The sequence below is a fragment of the Taeniopygia guttata genome, chromosome 2 (genome assembly GCF_048771995.1).
Source record: "Taeniopygia guttata chromosome 2, bTaeGut7.mat, whole genome shotgun sequence".
NCBI lineage: Eukaryota > Metazoa > Chordata > Aves > Passeriformes > Estrildidae > Taeniopygia > Taeniopygia guttata.
The window spans coordinates 18742500-18768504 of NC_133026.1; the positions used below are offsets into that span (position 1 = coordinate 18742500).

The following is a 26005-nucleotide window of genomic DNA, read 5'->3' on the forward strand; positions in this document are numbered from 1 at the left end:
ATGCTAAATGTATTTTAAAGAAGCCTTCTTAATGCACTTTAATTATTTTTGTAAGTTGAATGCTTTTCAAAACAATGTATTTCAAAGAAAAAAATGTTTTCCTTTTTTGAGTATAGAAATAGAATTGCAGTACTTCAGAAAACAGATCAGGTTTTAAAGTGTGTTGTATTTGTGGTTGGCAAGATCTTCTAATTAAACAAAACCCTTATAATAAAAATATTAAAAATACCTAAAGTACATTTTAAAACAACCACAGTTTGAGGGACAGGCAGATCTCCTTGCGATCCTGAAGTATGTGCTCAATGCTAGGACTTAGTAGCATGGCAACCATGTGGTTATCCTACTAATTATTTAATCTTATTAAACCATTTACAAAATAAGGGCAGGTAGACAACAGATGTCTCACAAATGCTTGGGTTCCTTACATCACAAGCCGGCTGTGGAGGTCAAAAGGTCCAACTTTCAGCTCTATAGTTTAACTACACAGAGCCATATTTCCTTTGCTCGACTCCGTCATTAGTAAAACGTGCACAGTATTTTGTTACTTCCTATTTTGATAGACTTGGAAGCCTGGTGTTTTTTTGTTTTGTTTTGTTTTTATTTTAAAGAACGCAAACAGCCATTACAAGTATGTTTTCTATACAATAGGGGGCTCCGGGAACCACAGCTTTGCCCTGACCCCATATAAGGAACTGTATTTTTGGCAGTTGGCCAGCTCTACTTATTGAAGAGCTCCCAAAGTTTGTGTTCATTCATGTTGCTAACCACAATTCTGAAGGTCTCTGCTGGGACTTGTGCCAAACAAGCGAAAATGAACCCTTAAACAGATGAAGCTAAGGAGGCTGGCCAAAATCTTGCATAATCCAACGCAATAAAAATACCTTCTTCCTTGGCTGCTTATGCTTTTTCCCTTTCGAAGAAAAAAATATTTGTGTCAAATGCTAAGTTGCAGAGACAGGCAATCAAAGAAATAAAAGCATGGCTACTTATTTTAAAGGCATTTTCCTACCTGATAAAAAAAATTATTTCATATTTTCAGAACAAAGAAAGTATTTGGGGGGGTTAGAATAAAAGATACACAAACCTGTGTGATCACTGGTTTTAAAATTAATCTTCTAAGAAAATGTAAACAACCTTTACAAATGAAACTTTTTTTGAAAAACAAAAAAAAGAAGGTGAACAGTAAGGAACGCAATTTGTGGGACATTCTGACATGCATAACTGCACACAAGAGACAGGGGAACATACTGGTTATTACAGCAAAATATTACAGAGTATAAACTATGTCTCTGGAAAGAATCACACACTACCATTAACTTTTGGCTTTCTGCCAACATATTAAATTTGATGAATGGACTTTTATGAATTCACACAACTGTTTTCAATGATGCTTTATTTACTATATACTGGTGAGAAATTGTGCCTGATATTTACATTCTTCTACTGTCACAAAGTTAGAAAAAGCCACAAGTAATTGCTTACAATGATCAGGGGTTCATTCACTTTTCAGTTTATAGGTACATGCAAGATTGCTAGACATGGAACCACAGTGTCATTTCAAATCTGGCTCTTACTTCTTCTGGTTGCTTGTCGGGTTTTTTTTTGAAGAATTGCATATCTTTAGTAGAATTGATCTGAATTATTTTTAAGTCTTAAAAATAATGCAGGCATTTCCACCTACCTAGGTACAATAGCTTCCAAAATAAAATACGTATTAGTACTGTGACACTGACTAAGGCAGCAATACTGCACAGCTCCTGCTATTTTCCTTTAAGAAAAATGCCCATAGGGCAGTTTCAATTTAACTATTGCTGTTCCTAGCAACCTTCAACTGTTTTCCCCTCAAAACCAAACAAACTTCAGTCAAATCCTTTCACTGACAAAACCTTACAGAATGGACTATTAAGAGATTCAAGCAGTATTATCATTCAACCATATCTAAAAGGTCAGACTAAGAAAACAGAAGTTTATGTGATGGTATGAGCTGTACTCATAGTTTCGGGAGTTGGGTGGGGGCAGGTTTTAAACTTCAAACACCAGGTTCTCATTCTGTTTAGTTTTAGCATTTTTCCCTAAAATACTTTATTTTATTCCAGTAAGTGTATGTACTGCTCACATTTTACACAGAAAGCTTCTATTCTTAGCTGTCAGTCCATGTAATTCACTGTAAGGCTGCTTAAAACTGTGCAATAGCAGCTATATATTGATTTATGATGGCATGGTAGCTATAATCAGCAAGGGGAATACACATTTATTTGACTGAAACTTGCACAAATAGCTTTAAGAATTTTCTGAAAGTACCTAAGTATCTTGAAGGGAGTTGCTGAAGTTTGTTAACTATCACACTACAAAACAGAAGACATCAAAGGAATTAAACGTTTACTAAGTGGGTTGATATAACAGATCAAAAGCTTAGCAGGATTTAAACAATATTTAAGAACTGGAGTTTTCTCACAAGTAGTGGTTTCACCCTAAACCGTTTGCATTTTAAAATAATTGTAAAGGTGTCTTACAAGTTGGAACTACGTATGTTCCAATGCCATCCTGCATATGCAACTCTTAAAGCAAAAAGACACAGTGAAATTGTTCAAGTAATTTGAAGGCAAATAAAAAGCTTTGAAACTACCTTTTTTAAATGGCAATGTAAAATGACAAGAACAATGATTTGTGAAGCTTTCTTATATATGTGACGACTTCATCTGACAAGGAAGTAGAGAAGGTGGAGGAGTGCTACATTATTTAAAGGTGAAATAAGAGCTTCGTGTTTCACTCACAGTCGAAACAAGCTGTAGCAAGCATTTATTAAAAATGCGCAATCATCCTGTCAATACATATTAAGGTCATAGGACTGACACATGTTCTAAAATGCAGAACTTTTAAGGCTGCATTATTCTTTATTTCAACTGTTTCTATTTAAACACTCAACACAATACCTGATCAAAATGTATGAAATAATAAAAACCCAAGATTACTAAGCATTTATTTCAAAAAGGCAGCAAATTTTCCTGAAAATATTTTAACAGAAGGATTTAAGCCCATCTATGGGTATACAACACACTGCTTTGCTTTATGGTATGTTCAATAAATCAGTAAAGTCCTAAGCAGCAGAGCAGCACAGAAGCACAATGCATTGTAATTCAGAGAATGCCCACATGCAGTAAGAAATGATTGATATTTGACTGATGTTTAAAAACACTTCTTTTACAGCAAGAGAGAAAGTACAAGCATATTCTTCTAATTAAAGAACAAGACTTGCAAGCCAAGTACATTTAACTCATATATATATATATATATATATGTCCTCCAAAATATTTAGAATAGTTTTATATTTGTTTGCATGATTCCAGGACATTATTTAACAGCATGACTATAAAGTTTCCAGAGCATTCATATCTGAACATTTACTCCCATCTGAAATTTCCAGGGAAAGCAGTCCCTTCAACCAACATGTTCTTTCAGCAGAAAAAAACAAAGGGCAGAAAAATGAGGCAATACTTAACTGTATGCAATCAGATTGAGTCTCAAAACTTTGAGACTCTTTAAACATGCCTTTTCCCCCATTCCTTTCAAGTTTTATGCTATGAAATATTTTCTGATAACAGGCCTCATTTCTGTCTCTGCTCCACACCAGTAAGGTTTTAATACTCAGCGTGTGATGAGAGATGAAACCAAGTGTGAACAACTTTTGGGTCCCATGAGTAGGCTGACTGTTGAAGCTGTCAGGTTCAATTGCATCATTCCACATTATTCAATGCCCCAAACTGCTCCCTAATTGTTAGAGGCTTAACATATTCAAAACCATTGTTTAGGCTAATGCTGAAATGCCTACAGTTGAGTTTCCACAAAGAAAGGGGAGGGATTTAATTGTAGTTAAACCATTACTGAACTCCCTTCCTTTCTGATAGGGCAACAAGGATGGCCAGAACAACCAATTCCAAGACAGCTTCTTAATCAGTTTATATCCAATCAACAGCCCTTTCCCCCTCTGCTTTAAAAACTGTCATTGCTATATAGGAGCTTTGTGTTAGATCATCATAATGCTTTACAATTAGTGACACATTACCTAATTACCTATTTCTGCCAATATTTATTTGTCAAAAATAATTTCAAAGGTTAATTTTATTTATTGTTTAAAACAAAAACATATCATTGTTCCTGTGGTTGGGGTCACACCATTTACCAATCATACCAGGTTATTCATGACAGCATGATTCTGTGATATGAAGTGCAGAACTACCCTCTGCTCCTGCTAATACAAAGTCAAGAAATAAAAAGCATTAGAGATAACACTAACAACTACTTATGACCAACCTTTCAAAATCATATAAAAAATTTCAATGCAAATTAAATTTAAAGCTAAATTTTCAGCAAGCTGTTCTGCTACCCTTCTGAGATGTTACAAACATGTTCCATACATGTCTAGCTTAATGAAATATGGAGGGAAATTCAACCACAGGACCAAGTGTTAGCATCAGTTTACTGCATCTAGAAGACATCTTAAGTTGATGGATTTTGGCCTGTGGCAAGCAACAGTTATCTGAACAATTAATTATATTCTGCATTTAAATTAAATGAGATTAAATATGAAAACATATTCATTCTAGACACATAATTACAATAAAAACTTTATCATGTGCATATGTAAAAATTATTTTCTTTTCTTGAAAGGTGAAAAGAGCTGCCTATCAAGTGACACCAGCAGAAGCAACCTTGCCTTGTGTTTCCTACCTTAACTCGGGCAAGTGAAGAAATATTATTTTTATCCCTAGAATTTTTAAGACCTTTGCTTGGGTATTGGAGGCAATGGGAAGAATATGCTATTGCTTCCTTTTATTCTTTCAGTTCTTATGGTGCAACCTCTAACTGCATTTAGGAAACGTGAGGGACCCACCAATACCCATTATCAGCCACCTCCTGTGAATTGTCAGCTGCTCCCTGGAATGGCAAAGCACACCCACAACAAGGGTGGTCACAGCACAACTGATGGTAACACAGAGGAGTCCTGCCACATGGACACTTTCTCAGGCATCCCTTCCTGCAACACAACCCTCGAAGATTTTCACCAAAAATACAGAATTTGCTTGGAAATCTTAGAATGCTTATCATGACCTCATTTCCAATGGAAAATCAAAAATCTAAATTCCAGTTTTTTTCCTATATGCCAGGAAACATAGGTGGAAGACAACAGAGAAGATCCTTAATAAAATACAGTTCCCATATTTCTTCTGAAAATGATCATCTGACTTCTCAAAACAACTAGCACAACACAAAACAGTATTAATCTGTAGTATGATAATTATCCATATATTTTGAATAAACTGATACTTTGATTTACATATTTTTAATACATGTTTTGGCTAAATTTAAAGCAAACAGTATTGACCACTTGACTAAAACAACCTCCAGCACTACTGATAACTGGAATCACAGTGAATTTTTACAGCAAACCTCACCTCACTGGCTATCACAATCACCAATGCAAATCAAACCCAAACATCCACTGTAGTTTTTTTATACATCCATTCTATGAAAGAAACACTGAGATTGAAAAGATAGCCCTCCCATACTGCCACCATTACTATCCAATCACTCTGAAGCCCTTAAAGTTTGGGAATTTTTTAGAAACAGATAATTCAAGGTCCAATTGCACAAAAAATGTTTTCAGCACCTGGCTGAAATAAAATAATTTACTCCAAAATATAATTAGGAGGTTGGAAGCATTAAAATAAAATCAGAAAAAGGGTTTATGGTGTCTTAGAAGAGCAACTTTTCATTCAAAAAGAAAAAGAACATTAATTACAAATGTACAGACTGACATAATTTAAATCTGTCAGGAAAACTATTTGTGACATCATCATTCTGTGGATACAATATTCACATTACTAGTACTTTTTCTCTCTGCAGCAAAAATAAATCCTTTGAACTTCTAGCTGTAATGAAGACTCTACCTTATGAACAAGCTAATAATCAAATACTGTCTTTCAGAATCAATTGTTTTGATTCAACATACAAATAAATCCTTCAATTAAATGAAACCATCTAACCTTCAAACACCAGCAGTCAAGTATTTTCCAAGAAAGACATGAATGAATGCAACTGGGAAACACAGTGGGATTTGAAAGGCAAAATGAAAAATTAATGGCACACCTACAGAAACTAATTTATACCTCTGCCCAGTGTACAACAAGGGCACATGAAGTCATTAAAAACCACATGGATAGAAGGCCTATCTTCCAGTAATGTGAAAACACTATAACCTCAACTGTACTACCACTTTGCTCCTCTCTTTCATGTTAACTAACTAGATATTATATAAATTTTTACGCAATTAAGATCTATTTATTTATATACCAGACACAAGAAAGAGATGTACGAAAACTCACCAGAATGCTACTTCATTAAGAGGTCTTTTTTGTTTTGTTAGGTTTGGTTTTGGTTGAGGCTTTTTTTTTTTTTTTGGGGGGGGGGTGTTTGTTTTGTTTCAGGTTTTAGTTTGTTTTTTAAAGGAGGTTTTGTAGAGATAAGACCCTGGGATTCCTCCACAAACCTAACTGAAAACAGAGCCATCACTGCAACACAAAGCCCTTTCACCTTAAGTTGGTTGCTCTATCGTTTCTATCTATCTCTGTCTTCACAGCACTTAAACTGTGTGTGCTCTACCACGGACATGGAAACAGTATCTTGCCCAAGAATCTGTTTTACTTAAGAACTTTAATCTATATACGAGGAATCTCAATTTCACTCTCATTGACTAGGAGAAAAATTACTTTCTTAGTAAACAAACTCAGTATACCCATAGAGGAATCTACTTTCTTTACACCAGTATTCCAAAGCCAGACACTTGCAATACGGCAAATAATGGATCCAAGAGAAAAGTAACTACTTTCTAGATAATCTATAATTTCAAAAAGAGCAATAATAAAGAATCAGCTACTTATTCACAAGCATGGACATTTTAACTATCTAAATATCAGCAGTCTTTGCTATTTAAGTGATGAAACAAACACCTTCAGTAGCAGAATTGCTGCTGTGCAGAAAGGCTTACAAGAGTCCCAACATTTACACAAGGCCTATAAGGCCACCGCCTCAGCAACCAACTCTGCAGCTTGCAACAGACATACACCATGCATTACTGAAATATTTTTCAAGTAATATCTAAATATTGTTTCATCTAAATAGTTTTATTATTTCCATTGCATACAAACTAGAAAATTTCACACTTTTTACATTCAACACCATTATTGTCTCAGGCAGCTAAACTGAAGTTGTGCTACACTCAGTTCAATGAAGAGGTCAATGTGCCTCAGTTGCCTGGAGACTGATGGTTGCTACAGCAGCACCAGATAAGCCAAGCTAAATAAGCTTCAGCTTGAAGGCAGAAAACATTTATTGCTAGAGCAAAACCTTGATGCAGCTGTCTCAGCATGCGGCACCGCGCAAAACCTCGCAACCGCCTTTCAGACCACCTCTACATTGCACAAGTCTTCATGAAGACAAGCTTTCTGAAGCTAGAGGAAAACAAGATTTTCATTGGGCTAAATACTAGATTACTTGCAACTATGACTCCTTTGTTCTTCTAGTTGAGTCACATGTTAGAAGGAATTTTCCCTCTGGCTGTAAATTCTTCCTCCTTGCTACTCTCCTCCCCCACCCCAAAAATCCTCAGACTGCATGAAAAGAAAATTAGCTCTTTACCCATTTTGCCCAGAAGTAGATAAAAATTAAAACAGCTTTTAAGTGAGAAACAAGACAATTATGATGGAAAAACTTTCACTAGTACTGTTCATTCACAATTTCATTTTGCAAGAATGGAATTTAAGTGGCTGTGACACAAATATGATTCAGTAGGTTGGGAAGGAAAGCCTCTGTTTTGCACTGACATCCTACACCGCAATATCAAAACCCTCTGTCTATAACATACTGAAGGATGCATTTAGCACACTTTCCAAATCTAGAAGCACTGGCGATTTCCTGTGGCAGTGAGTTCCAAAGACAAGCAACATATTGTGTTAAGAATGATTTCTTCTTGTTTTGGATGTGCTGAGATTTCCTTTTGTATCTTTTTGTTAAGTTATAAGATAAGGAAAACCAAATTATTTCAGCATCCTAACAGCCTGTGATCCATGTTGCTATTTTACCTTTGACCTAGTAGATAGGAGCCTCTTTCAAGAGACTTTATCATCAAGAAGTGTTTTGATAGTAACATAAAATATGTTAATTGGTTTTCATGTATCCAGCATTTCTATTGATTAGAGAACTCTAGTACCACGTTAAGGATTTGATTTCCTTTTTCTGAAAGCATGCTGCTTAAACCATGTAACATCATTATCTCCAGATGTTTTATTAGTCTCTTTTTAATTATCACTCATATTAAAAGTAATACAAACAAAAAAGAAACCTAAAATACCAAAAAACCACCAAACCGCCAACAAACAACACCCCTCCCCAAACCAACAACATACACTGTATGACAATGTATAAACTGAACTTAAGAAATTAATTAACTTACTTGCTTTGGAGTAATCTGGGACTATATTAACATATTGTCATTATTCCTGTCTATGCTTTACCTTAATGACTAATTACTAAGAGGTGAGAGGTTTCCCAACAAGGCACCCACCAAATATACAGCAGAAATCTATACTATCTGCACTCCAGACCTCCTAAGAGCTCTTATGGCATTCAGTATCTCAATGATTTCTATGTTAAGGAACATAGAAAAACTTCAGAACATGTTAAGACTTCAGAAAGTGTCTTGAAAAATATATAAAAAGAGAGTAAAATTCTTAAGTTCTGGAAATCACCTCTGATTACATGTCTAATATAATTATGCTAAGTTACTTTGCACTGGAGAAATAAAGGATTACTGCTTAAATGAGTTTGTTGATGTTGTGTCAAAGTCTCTAGTTTTAAGATGTTCTGATCCAAAGGTGACTACAGAAGTACTACACCAACTCTTAATTTACACATGGTTGAGATATGTATCTTTGGGAGCGGAGCAGGAAACTCAAGCAGCCAACCATCTAATGCAGGTCACATCTGTCACACCTTAAAGTCCTAGAACTCAGGGCAACTTGGCGCTTTTTTTTCCATGTATTTATTCTATTCACCAAAGAAAATTTGATTAAACACTGATAGCTGATAGACCTGCCATTTTCTAGAGTATCCACAGGCAGGATGGCCCAGAAGTGTCCCTTAAAACAATGCAGGTCTGCTCAGCTCTAGGACTCTCCAGATGCTTAACCTGAAACTTTCCTTCTTCCTTCCTCATGTTTACTTTGTGCTGAATATTAAATTAAAAAAAAAAACAAACAAACAAAACAAAAATACAAAAAAAACCCCACAAAAACCCACACCACAAATCCAAACCAGCAGGAAACAGATTATGTATCTCCGAACAGAATGGACAAAGGAGTATGAACAAAATGAAAAAAAAAAATGAACAAAAGTGGACAAAGGAGTATCTTCTTTGGCCATACTGAATTTAAGAATGCAGCATCCATAATTTGAGGTCACAGATGTAAACTGCAAGCAATATCCATCAGGTAGGTGCATTTTACTGTCCCATGAAAATGCCCTGCAGAAAGAAAGAAACCTCCTGCAGACTTGCAAAAACCCCTCTCAACTTGAATTTTCAACAAAGGAACATTTACTTGTTTAAGATGTACTATAAAGTTCATAATTCCACTCCTGTTGTGGAAGGCATAAATAAGATTGCTCCCAAAACTGTTCCTAACTTCTCTGTTGAAAGGAACAAAAACTAAGAATAGCGTTTCTATTTCCTGTCTTTTCATTTATTTTCCCAGGAGTGCCAGAATATAAAATAAAAAGGACAAGAAAGTTCCCTTGATATCATGCAAAAGGATGAGCAGACTTAAACTATGACAAGGAAAAAACCCACTAAAAAAGAAAGCCAAAAATAGTTAGACTAGTAATTTGGAGAAAGAGCAGGGGAATACAGAGATCCAAAATTAGGGACTAGATTAATTCAGAAAATGAGAAAATAACCACAGGACAGATGCATCTGAAACATCACATGCCCTACATTCAGAAAATATCTCACAATTCCTTAGCTTTCACATTCCTATGTTGTTAACACATAACTCCAAATCTACCGAAAAAAGTAAGTCTTATCCCTCCCTAGAAGCTGGATCAGGCAAAGGAGGATGACCACCTCCATTCCTTCATTTATATGAATGCTAAAGAAAACGCTGGGGGCTTTTGTACTGCTCCTAATGGAAGTACAGCCAAAGGAACTTTGGGAGAGACAATGGAAGTGATAAAAATGTTCTACAGGAACATATTTTTTTCCAAGCCATCTCTTCAGAATTTCTTAACACCCTTTAAAATAGAGACATGCAAAAAAGTCCTTCAAAAATTGACAAATTTTTGATATCCCCAAAATCATAATTACAAATGCCCAACAGAGATCTAAAAAAAACAGCTGAAATCTTACAGGATGCACCTTAGGAGCACATCTTTTGAGGCTATTCCAAGTTTTAGTACTATTCCAAGAGCCCATCTGTTAACGTGACCAAATAAGTGAGCAGACAAGATTTGGTCATACTTGCTCTCTTAACTAATAGTTTAAGTAACACCTAATTTTTTAACTATTATTTTTTACCTGCAATAGAGGTACAAGCTTACCTTAGCTTATAACATAGGATGATGGTTTTCTTTTAATCAGAACACTAGATAAGAAACATACTAGCACACTTTTATTTGAAGACTTCCATGGTCAAGAGGTGGGTAAACACTGAGAATACATCCACAAGAGCCCAGTAAGCAGACAGCACTCTGATGAACTTTGCAGAAGTAGGTAAACTAACCCTTGACATATAATCAGTCATTTATGCTAAATGGGAAGGGGATGAGGGGTAGGGGAAGAGATTTAAAACAAAAAGGGGTGCTTCAAGTGAAGAACAACTGCATGGTAAACTAGGGTCTCCTGAGTGAATCTCTCCAAAGTAGTACGAACCTTATGCACTGAAAGAAGACTCACTGAAGCAGTGGAGGACTTTTGTTAATTCAAATACAGGAGCTCACCTTTATGGCTGTCCACCAAAACTCACCAAAACTCACTATTTCAATCTCCTTGTATATCTCAAACCCAAGACTCTTTAAATGGCAGTACCTCTGAATAAGATCCTGACAAGTAAATCTATGACCACTTGAAAACAAGTTTGGTAGTGAGGTAAGATACCTAACCCCTTTGCTCCTTTGGGGACGAAAAAAAAGAAAACCTCAAGGCAACTCTCAAGAAAAAAAGGCAAAGTAAGGACAGGAATTTTAAGCAGTTAACCTATGGAGGGCTCTCTAGTTCAGCTAAACAGTAAGAGAAGGTCCATCTTCTAGGGTATACTTCTCTTTTTTTTGACAACATGAGGGGGGAAAAATACTGTGGTATTTCTCTTCCTGACTCATAAAATATGGGTTTTGTCCAGCCGCTTTTTCAATCTGTTTTTCTTCTGACAGAGGTTAACAAACAGAAGTGATGGTGTACAACTCTTGCTTATTTAACTTCTCTGTGCCAGTTGATTTTACAGACCTTTGTCGTATCCCATTTCAGTGTCTCCTTTTGAGGCCACGAGTCCCTCACTATTTACTCACTCCTTATAAAGTTGCTCTTTGCCATTGTTCACTGCCATGGCTCTTCTTGTACCTCTTTTGGCATGTACCATATCTGTTTTGAATAGAAACTGTCCTTTCCCTTTAACACTGATTTTATTTGCCCTCTTACCACCTTGTCAACACAGGCTGGTGAGGTCTTTCAGCAATTTGTGACAGCTGATCTTCATAATGGCTCACTGCATAACCCAGCATAATCAGCAAACTTGGTGTGTGTTCCTCCTCCTCCTTTCCCCAGACCATTTATGAATGCATTGAGCTGTACAAAAGGCCGAGTCTGTCCAAGACTCTTACAGCAAACCTCTCCTCTGTGAAAACTGAGCATTGACTTATTTGGGTTTTTTTAAAAACTTTTAACCTGCTACTTAACTATGACACAACCCCTCCTCCAAACTCCAAACTGTTCAATTTAAGTGTTGCCAGTGAGTCAGAGTGTGTAATGCTCTTCGGAAATGGAAAGAAAGGGGAACTTCCTAAAGTACCAAATTTTTAATTGATTTCTTTATAGTAGTTTCTATCAATTTGTGCAAAAGAAGTACCACTCAATTCTGAGTGAAACCACCTTATTTCTTCAGAAAACCAGTTCAGAAGAATGATGTAAAAATATACACTGCCACCTATAAGAACAAATTGCTATTTGATATTGAAATGTAATCTCTGTTGGTCGTCACATAGCATTTATGCTATCCATACACTATACACACCTGCTTGTGCACACATACATTAAGCTTGATTTCTTCATGTTTATATCCACTATCTTAGATCACTGTAGATAAATTACAAGTTCTTTCCTTATAAGCACACAAAAAATATATTTGATACATTCATTGTAAGACAGATTCCCATCAGAAAATGAAATATGCAATAAACAAGGAGTATAAAATAATCATGTATATTGTAGTATTCCTTAGTATTTCAACAGCAATCATGGTGACTTCCTGCAACTATAACTTCATACTCTCTTATCTTGATAAATGTAATCTTGTCCAACTTAAATTAATACAAAAAACTATCATAAAGGTATTTTTTCTGGTTCATTACTTCAACTATGCCACTCTCCTGCACTTCTCCCATGCCTCCCTTATTCCTTCACCATCAAACATGAACTATTGATCTTCATTTGCATGACTTTTCAAATACAAAATTATAACATATATGTCAACATTCATTTGTTACCAAGATGCCAGCCTTGGCCATCTCTTTGCCAGGGCTAGCCTAGTTGTACACTTGTAAAATCTCCCAAATAAACCACTCTTTAAATGATACCATCATTTTTGCATAAAAAAGGAAAACTTTACATATTTTACTTTTTAAAATCTTTTCTTATGTTCTGATTAAACATCTGGTTAGAACATCTAACATCTGGTTAGAACACTGATGAACCAGCATTTATGCTACTAGCCATAATATAGTTGTTATTTATAAGCACTTCCTCAGACTACATTTTAAAAAATCTATGTGCTCTACAAATTAAGACTAAGCGATACTATGGGGAACTTCCAGCCACTGCAACATTTCACAACAAATATAATGTTTGTTAACCTATTTTCCAAAGAAATTACGGTTTCTTTTAACATTGAAATTAAGCAGGTCAGTAACATGGTTTTCTATCTTAAACTCTTGTGATAGTTTACCTGAGTTGCAGCAACAACAGTAGTTATAGAAGGCGCAGTTGAAGGTGATAGAGCTCCCACTTGCTGCAAGTGGCCTGAAGCCTGCTGAGGTAAATGAGAACTGGAAACGGGAGTGCTAGATCCTGAGCCAGATACTGCATTTGGAAATGATACTGCTACATCATTGCTGCTAAAAATACCTGAAAAAAATTACAAAAACAATTACATGCATCTCTCTCTCTCCCCCTCCCTCTGTTTACTAGTAACCATGTAAATATGCAGTAGAAAATTAATCAAGACAAACAAGATCACTTAATACGTAATGCAGAAAGCTTCTGTGTAGAAATTCTAACCATGCTGATTAACAAAAGTGCTCTCATCATTTAACATTCTACAGTTCAGGGAACACAGATTGATTCACTTTTAAGTTTTTATAAAACATGTGTGATAAATACTTATGTGCATTACAAACTGCTGAAATATTAACAGTGGCAGAATTTTTGGCTAAAATGCCTGCCTTCAACTGAATCTGCTATCAGAGTTTGTTCTTTCAATGTATTACTGTTAACTAAAGAATGAAGTATTGGGCTGTATAACTGAACACACACCATACAAATGGAAAAATACTTTTTAACTTTAAAGTAAGTATTACTAAACAACATACATTTGTTCAAAACTGTAGTTTTGGCAACTAAGGATTGCTTGTGCTTTTTCAGAAAGATATTGACAGCAAGTCTGAGGACAAGGTACTCAGATTTGCCAATAGAACTGGTGGTATTTCATTTACTCACAAACTATAATTCCATCCATGATCTATATGAATGCTTGACTAACATTTCTGCTAAAACAGCCAACAAATAAACGACTAAACACGTTAACATTAGTCAAGAGTTGTAAGTTAGCAATTTAAATAGGAAGAGTTCACACCCCTCTGCGAAGCCATTACTTCTGTTCATCTACATGCAGGGTAAAGTTTATTATAGAGGTTGGGAAAAAAAACCCTACTGACCAGAAGCCCAGGACAAGAAGTAGTACCTGTCTATGAAACCGTTAGGCTCCACGTGCATTAGATAAGTGAGCTGTCAGCTGGCCAAGGAATATCAAGCATGGTAGCACTGAACTGCAGTTAGAGGAAGAGTGCCACAGGGAGTAAACAGAAGTAGAATGAACATGGTTAGATCAAAAAAAGCAACAGAACTGAAATGCCAGTTAGAAGGCAAAGGGTGGAGCTAGTTTGTCACTCATACAAATAATGATCTGAAGAAGGCAGTGACAATAAGAAGATACGCAATGTTAAAACACCACTCGCCACCCAGATATCCCTCTGAGCACAGGCAGTCAAGGGAGACTAACATCATCCAAACCCACATATAATAATATGCAAACACTGATGCATCTTAAATTCCCTGACTCTACTAACTGTCAAGAAAAATGGAAGAGAAAATCAGCTAGACCCATTAGAGAAAGAAGATAAGAAAAAGCAGAAGACACATCGTGACAACACTTCTTTCCTGCCTAACCAAGGTGAGTGACTTATCTTCTCCCCAGTCTCTTCATCACAGAGAAATTCATACTGCTCTGCTTTCCTACTGACCTTCATATCTTTTTCCATTTACCACCTCCCCATCTCCTTGGCTTTTTTTGGTCACCATCCCCAAAACCTACAGTTACAGCCTTATTAGCAGTTAAGATCCTTAAAGTGTTCTCTTTGCTACAATCCTTTTCCAGTTCTAGCTGGATCATCTTAACTAAAAGCACATTTCATGGATCCTGCCCTAATTCGTCCTTACACACCACCAAAATGACCACGATCAGCCTTGCTACTGCGTCTACTCTTAAATGTGACGTAACTACAACCACAAAAACTGAAATATAGGTCCTCAAAAGATTTTTCAATTTGCTTTTAATCAGTAATTTCAAATTAATAAAAAAGATGAGATTTGACCCTTTGTTTTTTGAATGCAGTAAAACAATTAAATATACAAACCTTTTTGAAAATATGAGATTCTCATGACTTATCAGCCTTCAGGAACCATAAAATTTAAGAATAAAAGTAATGAAATATCACAGCACCTTTGAGTAAACCGTAAGAGCTCATCACCATGAACACTATCACTCTCATAAAACATCAACAGCAATGAGAGGAGAAAACAAAATTTTTGGTGAGAGACAAGTACTAAAAATGAAGGCTATTTTGCCAGAAAGGGAAAACTACTCCAAAATTTTAAAGCTATTATAGATTTTTTTATTCTTAATTTTTAAAAATCTTACATATTTAAGAACTGCAGAACTTCTGCTGCTTCTATTATAATGATAAGGTTTATTCTTCCTCTTAAAAATAAAATTCAGAAATACAAGCAGATAGTTATAAAATCACAGGCAAAGAATATTTCAAAAGAAAGAAAAGCAGCAAACTAGTTTGCCAGTGGAATGAGATAAGCTAATATTTGTTGCCAGTTGTTGTAGTAATATTAAAAACTCTATTTGTTGCTGTTACAAAATACAGGTCAAGTATGACCTATCAGCACAGTCTTTTTGAGCTAAGTATTTCCATTTAGCAATCCCTTAATTAAAACATAAAGTACATGCACCTTCTGAAACTAGTCATGCAACCAAGATACTACTCCATGCAGCATTCAAATAAGACCTGTATGCTGAACATTCAAATAAATTATTGATTTTCACACCGTTTCAAAAATACCTGCATAAAAACTATGTGTATATCATTTTAGAAAGCCAAGACAATATACATTTGAAATGTCTCTCCTTTGGGGTTTGGGGAGAGATAAATCACTTTCTGGATCAGGAAGGAATGATAACAAAAACCTGAGCAAATCTCTGTAAACTCCATTCATGTTTAAAACAAACAAACCAACCTGAAGTCTTTCCCATATTACTGAAAAGCCAAAGAGCTGTAATTTGTGATGAACAGCACTGTGAAATTTGCCAGCAACATAAATGGCACAGTCAAATACAATCTTCAGCATTAACCAGAACACAGTTCTTCAGTTCCAGGAGGAAGTGGACATGTAACAGTGCTCAGGTAAAGTCTGACTCTGCATCACACCACTACACAGCTGCAGAACATGGACTGCAGGTTCTAACAGATAAAATGCACATATAACCTACACTGAATGCTTGAAAGGCTTAACAAAAAGGCAACCACAAGAAAGTATCTCTGCTTGCTTATCACAGAAAGGTAGTACTATAGAGGAGGGAACACATTAGATAACGCAGACTGGAAAAAAATGCTTTTTTTATGCACCATCAGTAACAAATTCAGTAAGAGAGGATATAAAAGCACTTTAAGAATTGTGAAAAATAAAACAGCCTCAAATCAAAACTAGCAATATATAGCAGGTAGTACACAGAACAATTTTCGTGGTTTTATTCAAAATCTCGAAAGTAAGTAGCTCCATGAGCAGAGGAGTTAAAACTGATTAAACACAGTGTTGCATCTCACAGATGACATCAATACAGGAAGTTTTTCCCACCACGATTTCTGTATATGTATCTATGAAATCCACACTTATTTTCTAGTACTACAGCCCCCTCCATTATCCAGCTCTTTTACACTCCCTTCTTATGCTGGTGACTGCCTAGTTCAGGAAGAGAGAAAGAACAGGCAGCAGTTGGCTACTTTTGTCTCATAGACCATCCATTCCTATTACATACATGTTTTGACTTTTTTTTCTGTAATCTGGACAACAGCCTTAGAGTTACTGTGGGCCTAAATCAAGAGAGACAACATCTAGACTGCTTCCTTAGGAAGCTCATAAAATGGTCTCCCTAAAGCTGTATTTTCTTTTGTAGGTCAGAAATTTGAAACTATTACAACAATTCTGAAAAGAGGAAGTTATCTGAGATATCTTTCATAGGCGGCTCATCTTTACCATTTTGTCAAAACTTCAGGAATAATATGGCCAAAGAGGCAATTTTTCAAATGTAAACTTGCAGGCCCACAGAAGATGCAAAGAATGACAAAACCTTCATACTTGGGGGAGGACAGATGGGCATGGGGTTGGGACAACGGCTTCAAGGGAACTCATAGTGGAAATTGCAGGAATAAAAGGAAATTTTGAGTTATAAGAACAATAACTTCTATAATTACACAAACTGAAGCTATAAACGTATTTTCAATACCCTCACTTTGAGTGGTGATCTCAAAAAGTCTCCTCTAAACCCATGGCAACTTCCTATACTGTGCAAAATGAAAAAGTATCTTTGCATGAAGCAGTCCATTCATTAGTAACTAAGCAGGTACAAAAAACTGATTAAGTTCCATTACACAAGAAAAATACATTCTGTTCCAGTACAATGTTAACTGTGGAAGAAGTACCCCACTATGTTATTTTGTAATATGATCATAAACTGAGATGAATTAAATGCAAAACAGAAGCAAATAAAAATAAGGGGGTTTTTTTAAGTTGTCAAAGGAGAAGAAAGTTGCACTTCAACTGCCAAGGTAGCAACAATATTCACTTAAATTTATGAGCTAATAAGCTTGGAGGCTAGGGCAAATCTGTTTCCTTCATTAAAAAATCTGAACTCTAAGAACCACATAATTACACTATTTCCCTGCTGGTGATGAGGAAAGTGGTAGAGTTCACTTTCAGATAGGTTTCTACAAGACTCTGCAGTAACAGTTCTAGAGGTGCACAGAAATGAAAGCTACTATCTGCAGCTGGGTAACAAGCTACACTTCCCTCCCTTTGGTGACTGGGCATCCTTTTTTGACGGAGGCACAGCAGCCTCACAGGTAACAGTCAATGGCTTCCTTTCACAAAGGGCATTCTGAGTACTCACCAGAACTGAGGCAGAAGTTTAAAAATCCCACAGACTCAAAATACCCAAAGAATGCACACTGCTGGGAGTGGAGGGGAGGAGGAAGATACAAAGTACAAGTGTACATGTTTTCAAAAACTGGTTTTCTAACTGTTTTGAAACAGTTGTTCCAGTTTCATACCTATTGATAGAAGGCAGATTGCCACAACTATTCCCTTTGAGAATACTCTGTAAGAGTGGATTTATAGTCAAAGACCAAAATACTTGATGAGAACCTTGACACAACTGAGGAACACAATCCAGCACAGCAGTATGACATATATATGGTAAATCCATGATCATATAACTTACATATACAGCAAAGACCTGAAGTTTGCTATCAAACTCCATTACAATTAACCCCAAATCCTTGGCAGCTTAGCCAGCAAAAGATGTTCAGGTAATCTCTTCTGTCTACTCCTGTCCCTATGGTCAAACCCCTGACTGTACAACTATCTATAATCAATCAGAAATGTGTTCAACAACAGGGTGGGGGTGAAGGATCAGAACCAATCCATGTGCTACTGAAATGGTCTACTGTGTTCAGCTAGTCCCATCTGCTGGAGTGAACAATACTATTTTACACTTGATTCCACGTCCATTGACTGCCACTCTTGTCAGCAAATTTGAATCAATCCAAGCTGATACAGGTCTTACACTGCAGCCCTCCACTGCAGAAGGGCTCAAACCCGCATTTTTCATAGCCCAGCCAAGAAAAATGTTCTCTCTGAGAGAAGAGGTCTGAATGTGACACGAGGAGACAGATGAATGACATGCTAGACTAGGAAGACAGGGAGAACTGTACTCTTTTACTAGCTCACTATATCAATCCCTAACAGTGAACAGCCACACAAGGAAAAGTACAAAAATAGGGCAAGCATGTAGTAATACTTTCCTCAAATGTTCTCTAGAAATCTATAATATATGAATTTTGAGTGTCAGGAACGGTCTTTGTAATAATTAGCCTTAAATATGCTTCCCCCCTTGCCCCAGTGAGTATCTTCCAGTCCTTTCTGAACAGTTGAAGCTTTTCGTAATGTATCTCATGGCAATGTTACACCTTAGTTAAACTGTGCAGTCTTTTTTTGGGGTGGAAGATGGCTGACACAGGGACAAAACTCCTTTAACTTGTTTCCTCCAGATGTTCTGACTTCTCATAAAAACCTGTGAGATGCTTGATAACTGCCTGTTTACATTTCACAATTAATTCACCTTTATGATATAGGACATGCTAAGAATTTCATGCTTGTTCTACCATGAGTCAAAAAGTTTTCAAGTAGTCTTCTAGAATAGAATACTCAGATAAAGAGCTCTGTGATCATATCTGAGACACATATGTTCATGACCACAAGAAAGACCTGTACTTCAAATGTGCCAAAGCACAGAAAGATGTTTGTAAAACAAAGATCTTTGTAAAACAGATAAGTAAGAACAATTGATAAAGACCTTAACTTTTTAAGCTTTAAAAGTTTAAAATGTTCACTTTTGTAACAATAAGCCAACATATACAAGTGTAAGTTACTTAAATACAGCAAACTAAAAGCAAAGCAATTTTAGGCTCACTTAATGAGTATCCATGAATAGGAGCATGACTTGTGACCTACATTTCTTAATGATTTCAGAAAAATTTACTGTGTTTGCTTAAGATCTCTGAAAACACAGCATAGCTTCAAACCATTCTGACAGCAATTTACCTCAGTGCTGGTTGGTAAGTCACTGGAAGCACTAGAACATAATCAAGTCTTTTATGGGAGTTTCTCCTTCTGGATTCCAGTGATCTGAGGTTGGTGTCTTTGAAGGGAGAGGGCAGGGGGGAAGATGGGACACCTTTTGCTCAAATTTCTGAAGACCTACAAATAGCTATCACTAGCAACAATTACAGCTTTCAAGGGGTATTCTAGAACCTCATGGTCAGATAGTTACACTTTAGACTGCAATATCTGACAACCAAACAGCAATTACTCAGAATTCCGAAATATGTATAACAGAACTACTTCAGGCTTTTAAATTCACCCTTCTCTTGGTCTTCGTTTTTATCAATTTAGATGGTTTAGCTGAGCACTACTGTCTCCATGCTTCAATACAGCAGATGCCTTTCTATCAACACTGAAAAACTCTGCCCAACTTGGGCTACATTCAAAAATTTCAATTCATGCTCAGATTCTGTTTAGGTTACCTTGTTAAAAAACTTATACCATAAATACCGAATTTTGCCTGCATTGATGGAAAGGGCAAGGCTACAGAACTGAAGTTTCTTTGGAAACATGTTGTCTTCTAATAACAATCAAGCACTGAGACTGCCACAATGGATGTCTGTTCTGTATTATGACTATCATCACTGCAACTCAAAAATCAGCGTAAGACAGAACAATCAATATCAAAGACCTAAAAACAGCAACAGGAGTATGAAATAAGACAGAAGACAGAACAAGCAAGAACTGAAGTTACCACAGAAAGGCAACACACAAACATTACTATTTACAGCTATTTCTAACATAAATAATCATGTCGCTGTTTCTGCTAGTCTTTTTTAACATCTGCACTAAAACTGCCAAGAGATATGTCTACTTTATATGCATATTTATGCATCTGTAGATATGTGTATCCCTCTTGCTGCTTTTCAGTGGCAGACTCATAGAAGAAGAGATGAGACTGCAAGGTCAAGTCAAAGAAGTTTGACTGTAAGGTCTAGAGTATTATTTGGAAGGACAAAACATGTTGCTATCACACAGTGAATAGCAATGACAACTTTACATCTCTCAACTGCAAATTTTGTGGTTTTTAGAAAAAGGTTTTGAAAAAAGCACAGATATAAGAAGTTGATTGTACAAGTGGAAAACACAGCACTGAGTATTTCATGTCTCTTACTGGCAAAACTGCAGTGTGCCACTGTCTGCCCTGAAGTGTCTTGACTCCTTTTTATTAAGGCAGGCATCTCAATGAAACAGCTTTCATTACTCCATTTTCTAGTCCTCTTCTTTGGGATTACATTCTTTGAAACCAGTCCAATATTTTAGCTACTATCTCTCCTCCTTTAGAGTTTGTCAGCACCAAATTTCAACTGACAGGGTTTGGCCATCTTTATAGCAAAACTATTAATAAAACCGCTCTGCTCTAAACTTGTGTTTGTTTCCACTCTTAATTAAAACTCACAGGTTTTCTTTTTGGTACTTTATTGCTGATGTGCAGCCAGCTTAAACTCATGCAATGACTCCATCAAAACTCTTACTGACAGTGATATTTACAATCCTCAGCATTACCTGGCACATAATCTGAATATGCTGTTGGAGTAAATGATCTTCCTTTATTTAAATATTTATCTCAAGTTTTAATGCTTTCTTTTCATCCTATATAAACACACATGACAAGATCTCTTCTTGCTGTTTGTTCATATTCTCAGAATTTCTACCTACCCTGACTGATTTCACTCAGATACATGCTTCTCACAAAACAAGAGCCCTACAATACCAGAATGGGGGAAGGGAGGGAAGGAAGGAAAGGCAATACTGCAGAAAAAAGTAACCACCCTAACCTCAGAGGGTATTCACCACCACCACCCCACTACCCCAAAATAAGGTAATTAGATGAAAAATCCTGCCCAAACACCATTCTAAAACAAACATGTAGCCATCATTACGCTGTTCCACAACAGGAAGTTGTATAAAGCATTACGATTGTTTGGCAATAGATGCCCTTCCAACTATCTGTGCCACTAGTTTAAAGAACAAAAAGCGCAATGTGGAAAGAAGTCACAAATGACATTCCATTGATTTCTATTCTGCACCATCTTGTGAATCTCTACCTCTTCAAAATTAAACAGCAAAAAGGCTCTGCTCATAAAACAGCAGAAACTCACCAAGTCCAAATTCAGCACACTTTGTCAGATACCCTTCAGATGTTTTATTTTTGTTCAGAAAAATAGTGAGCTTGCTTTCCTTCATCTCAAAGCTGGTTCAGAGCATTGTATACCTGGGAGAGTGAGAGGGAAACCCTATATCAAAAGGAAAAAAAGCTAAACCTATTTTACTAAAGCAAAGCAAATCTAGAGAAATTTCAGTATTTCTCACCACACGTAGACTATGAAACAGAAAGTTAATGTAAAATTAAAATCTTTATTATTTAAGAGACCCACCACTCTAGACATCTGCCTAACAGGTGTAATTCATGGCTCTGACAGTGCGAAAAGCCAAAGTTCTATAAAACCGTAATGACTGCCACCTTAAAATGCAAAAAAACTTGACCATGCAAGGTTTCAAACATTTTAATTATTTTGCATATGCTGAATTTCGAGTCAATACAATTAGCAATGCATATAGCACTGGTCTTCTAACATACGTGCACAGCAGTAAGAAAACTATTTGTGGCTGGGACAAATGGATTAAAATTTCCAATTTTTATTAACAGATTACCTGACATGAATTAAATATCACACTGAGAAATAAACTTGACAATCTTCAAAATTAGCCTCATGAGAGAGGCTTTAAATCTTCCAGTAACTTGTGAATGCAGTAACATTTTAAATCTTCCAGTGACTTGTGAATGCAGCTATGATTGTTTCCTACAAACTAACAATAGCCTTGAAAAAGTAAACCAAGTTCTAATTTAGTAAGATATTTCATTTCCACTGGCTATGACTGAATACAGAAACAGGGGTACAAAGCCAATGCTGAATACTAAAAGGAAACAGCCATTGAAGATTCAATATTGCTCCCTCTGAAACTGATAGTTCTGTTATCAGTGACACAAATGAGCAGCATCAGGCTGTCAGAACAAAGAATGGACAAAACAAGGCTACCTTCACATGCATTACTTGTAGTAATTTAAGTAGTCAGGAAGGGAAGTGGGAGAATGCCTGAGGTAGACATCACTATAACACACCTATGAATGGAACACAGAAGAAGGACTAGAAAACACTATTCACAAAATTAAAGAAAAGAATCTCAGAACTGGAATAAAACTGTTATCATTTTACTTCACACATACAAAAAGATCATAAAAAGAGAACTGAGGAACTATTGACCTATCAGGCTCCTGCAGACAATCTACAAAGTTTTCACTCAAGTACTGAACAATTGACGCACTGCAGACCTGTATTTCACCCAATCCATAGAATATGCAGACCTTCAATCAGGCTTCTCCACAAAAGGCTACCCTTTGTGATAAATGAACCTCTGAAAAAGATTCTAATATAACTTACCATTATGTATGGCATTCATCAACTTCGCGAAAGCTTTTGAGTTAGGAGAAAAAGGGCTTCATGTTAAGATCATGTTTAACAGACGCACAAAAGAATGTATGTATAGACAGGAATTTCAGTGAACAATAATATACCTGAATACATCTTTCTTGTATTAGAGCTCTGATCATTTACAGTAGCACAAATTGTAAAATGGATTTATTTCTCTCCACTATAATGTTTTACTTATATTTCTTTTATCAGTGTTGGTTAGATATTAAATGTCAAGTATAAGAACATTCCAGCACATCCCAATTAGCTGCATTCTAAAGCTAGTATTACAAATAAAAATTCAAATTCTTTCCAGTGGCAATCAGTCCCCCCAAGAAAAGACTGATTTTAATTTCATTGTCTGCAACAAATTTAGAAACTCGAACGGAAGTTGCCTTGCTAATTTTAATCACAAGGCATCTGTTTTGCTTCACTGATAGATTGAGATTAACTCAAGTAATCAAGTCTAACAGAAAACGGTTGTGTCTCCTGGACTTCAGAGAGCTCAGTTCAAGAACAATTCAGATACACAGAGAGCGCACAACTAGTGGTACACCAAAGGAGATGCTCACATGAATTTCCTTTCCTTCATGGATTGGGGTGTTTAGAGAGTATCAATCTCTGATCCTGAAGTGCCAGAACACACTCACATTCTCTGCTGTGCAGCTGAAATCTCCAACGCAGCCACCACAGCACTGTAATGCCCAGTTGCAGAGTGGTGGCAGTCATGCAGATGCCAGCCCCTCTTCCACTTAACCCACCAGCTTATTCCTGCTTAGGATAATGACCTCATGACTACAGAATTATTTTAGTTTCAGTTTGCTCATTCACTCTGTCACACTGCTAAGGAACAAGGCCCTCAGTTTACACATCTGGTTTGACAAGGTAATCACGTGAATGATTTTATAGGCCAGAGTGGGGCCAACACCTCTGTCATATTCCCACGGGGGAATTCTCTACCCGCATCAGCCTCTGAGATCTGACTGCAGTAACTATTTGAGTTCCAACAAGGCAACTACTTCTAATGCTTTACTTTTCTCTTCTTTACTCTTGCCACAACTGGAATCTACTAAACAATCTTGTCATAAGCTATTTTTTAACTCTTCTGAAGGCTCTTCTGAACATCATAATTTCAAAAAAATGAATGAACAAAGGCATCTTAAATGTCCATCATTCATACCCAAAGACTACAAAACTAAGTAGCAATTTAAAAAAAAATTAAAAGCTTTGACTTTTACCTACTAACTAAAACTGAATAATAGCCAAAGGTATGTCAGTGGAAATGCTTCTAAAATTTGGAATATTTTAATTAAAGCATTAAATACAAAGTGTGTTCTCTGAAAAACCTACATGTTCGGGGGTCAATTTTGTGGTACAATAAAAACTGTACAAAAAAAATGTACAAAATTTTGTATGATTTTGACAGAAGTGCATTAATCTGAAATAAATGAAACTGGTAATTTTAATTAACTTTCTTAACAGTTTTCAGAGAACTAACAAAATACAAAAATACACTCATAATTTACAAGGAAAGAAAAATTACTAAAATGCACAAAGCTGATATGACTGGAATCACATTATACTGTACAGACAAGTTCTTTCTCGGGAGTAGAGGACACAATGCAACTGCAGTCTGCCCTCTTAAGTGCAGAATCATTTCACCCACACTTACTCTCCACAGCCTTTATTTGATTATAATTGTATCCATTCTCTCCAGTTATGCTCAATTTTTTGTGCACCAGAAATAGCAGCCATTTTGATCCATCATTGCTTTCAACACTAAAGAAAGTCCCTTTCAAATTTAAGGAATCATTGGGTAGGTTTGGAAGGAAGCTTGGGGTGGTGGTGGGCTTTTTCCTTTCTTCTTATTTTTTCTTTTATTCCAAGGAGCTCAGCCCTAGACTGCTGAAGCTACACCTTTTGCTTTTGTTTTTTTAAAACTGTACCAAACAGGAGCCACCACTAATTCAAGCAATCACATACAATGCATTCCCAAACATCACTCAAGAGGTATTACAAAGTTTCAAAGCAGAATAGACTAGGTATGTCCCAATGCAAAATTTCGTACTATAAGATAACACTTCATAGATAAATGAGCAAGAGATGCAGTTAAAGAGCTAACAAAACACTAGCTGTTCTAACACAGACCTCATCCAATTACACAAGGAAGGGCCAACACTGGATCAGCCCTGCTTCTGACTGATAGAGTCAATTCTAGACTCCCCCCCAAAGCCTCTCCACAGAACAGAAGGAGAACTGTTCCCCTACCACCACTCCCTTCCACACTCCATAAATTAGTAGAAGGCAGATGAAAAAAGGTATTTTATTCTGGAAGGAAAAAAGAGCTACTGTCTTGGTTTCTGTGTAACTGCCTTTATTGGCAGCTAGGTCTTTCCCGACTCCTGCACTGAAGTATCCCCTCCCAGCCACCCAGTTTTCTGCTATAATGTACAGCCAAATTGAAATTCAACATGCTAAGGTGTAAAGAAAGCTTAGGGACAGCAGTGAATGGTAACTATATATATATATATATATATATATATACATATATATATATATATGCTGTAATAGCTGGACTTCACTTCTCATTGTTTTCATTTGCCATCTCTAGTGCCTCCCACACTTTCCTCTCAGTCCTGGCTAAATCTTTCCTCTCTTCAGCCAATCCTTACGGCAGCTGCTATTGTTTGCTTTACTTAGAACTTACAATCAT

The 26005-nt window shown here is 36.3% G+C and overlaps 1 protein-coding gene across 7 annotated transcripts in view; it reads right to left on the reverse strand.

Moving 5' to 3' along the window:
- MLLT10 (MLLT10 histone lysine methyltransferase DOT1L cofactor) overlaps positions 1–26005 on the reverse strand; it is a 132756-nt gene that overhangs the window by 18824 nt on the left and 87927 nt on the right. For all 7 annotated transcript variants that reach the window (XM_072925464.1, XM_072925463.1, XM_012571535.5 and 4 more), the window contains one exon: positions 13263–13441. In XM_072925464.1, the coding sequence (XP_072781565.1) occupies positions 13263–13441 (179 nt within the window). The remainder of the gene's footprint in view (positions 1–13262; positions 13442–26005) is intronic.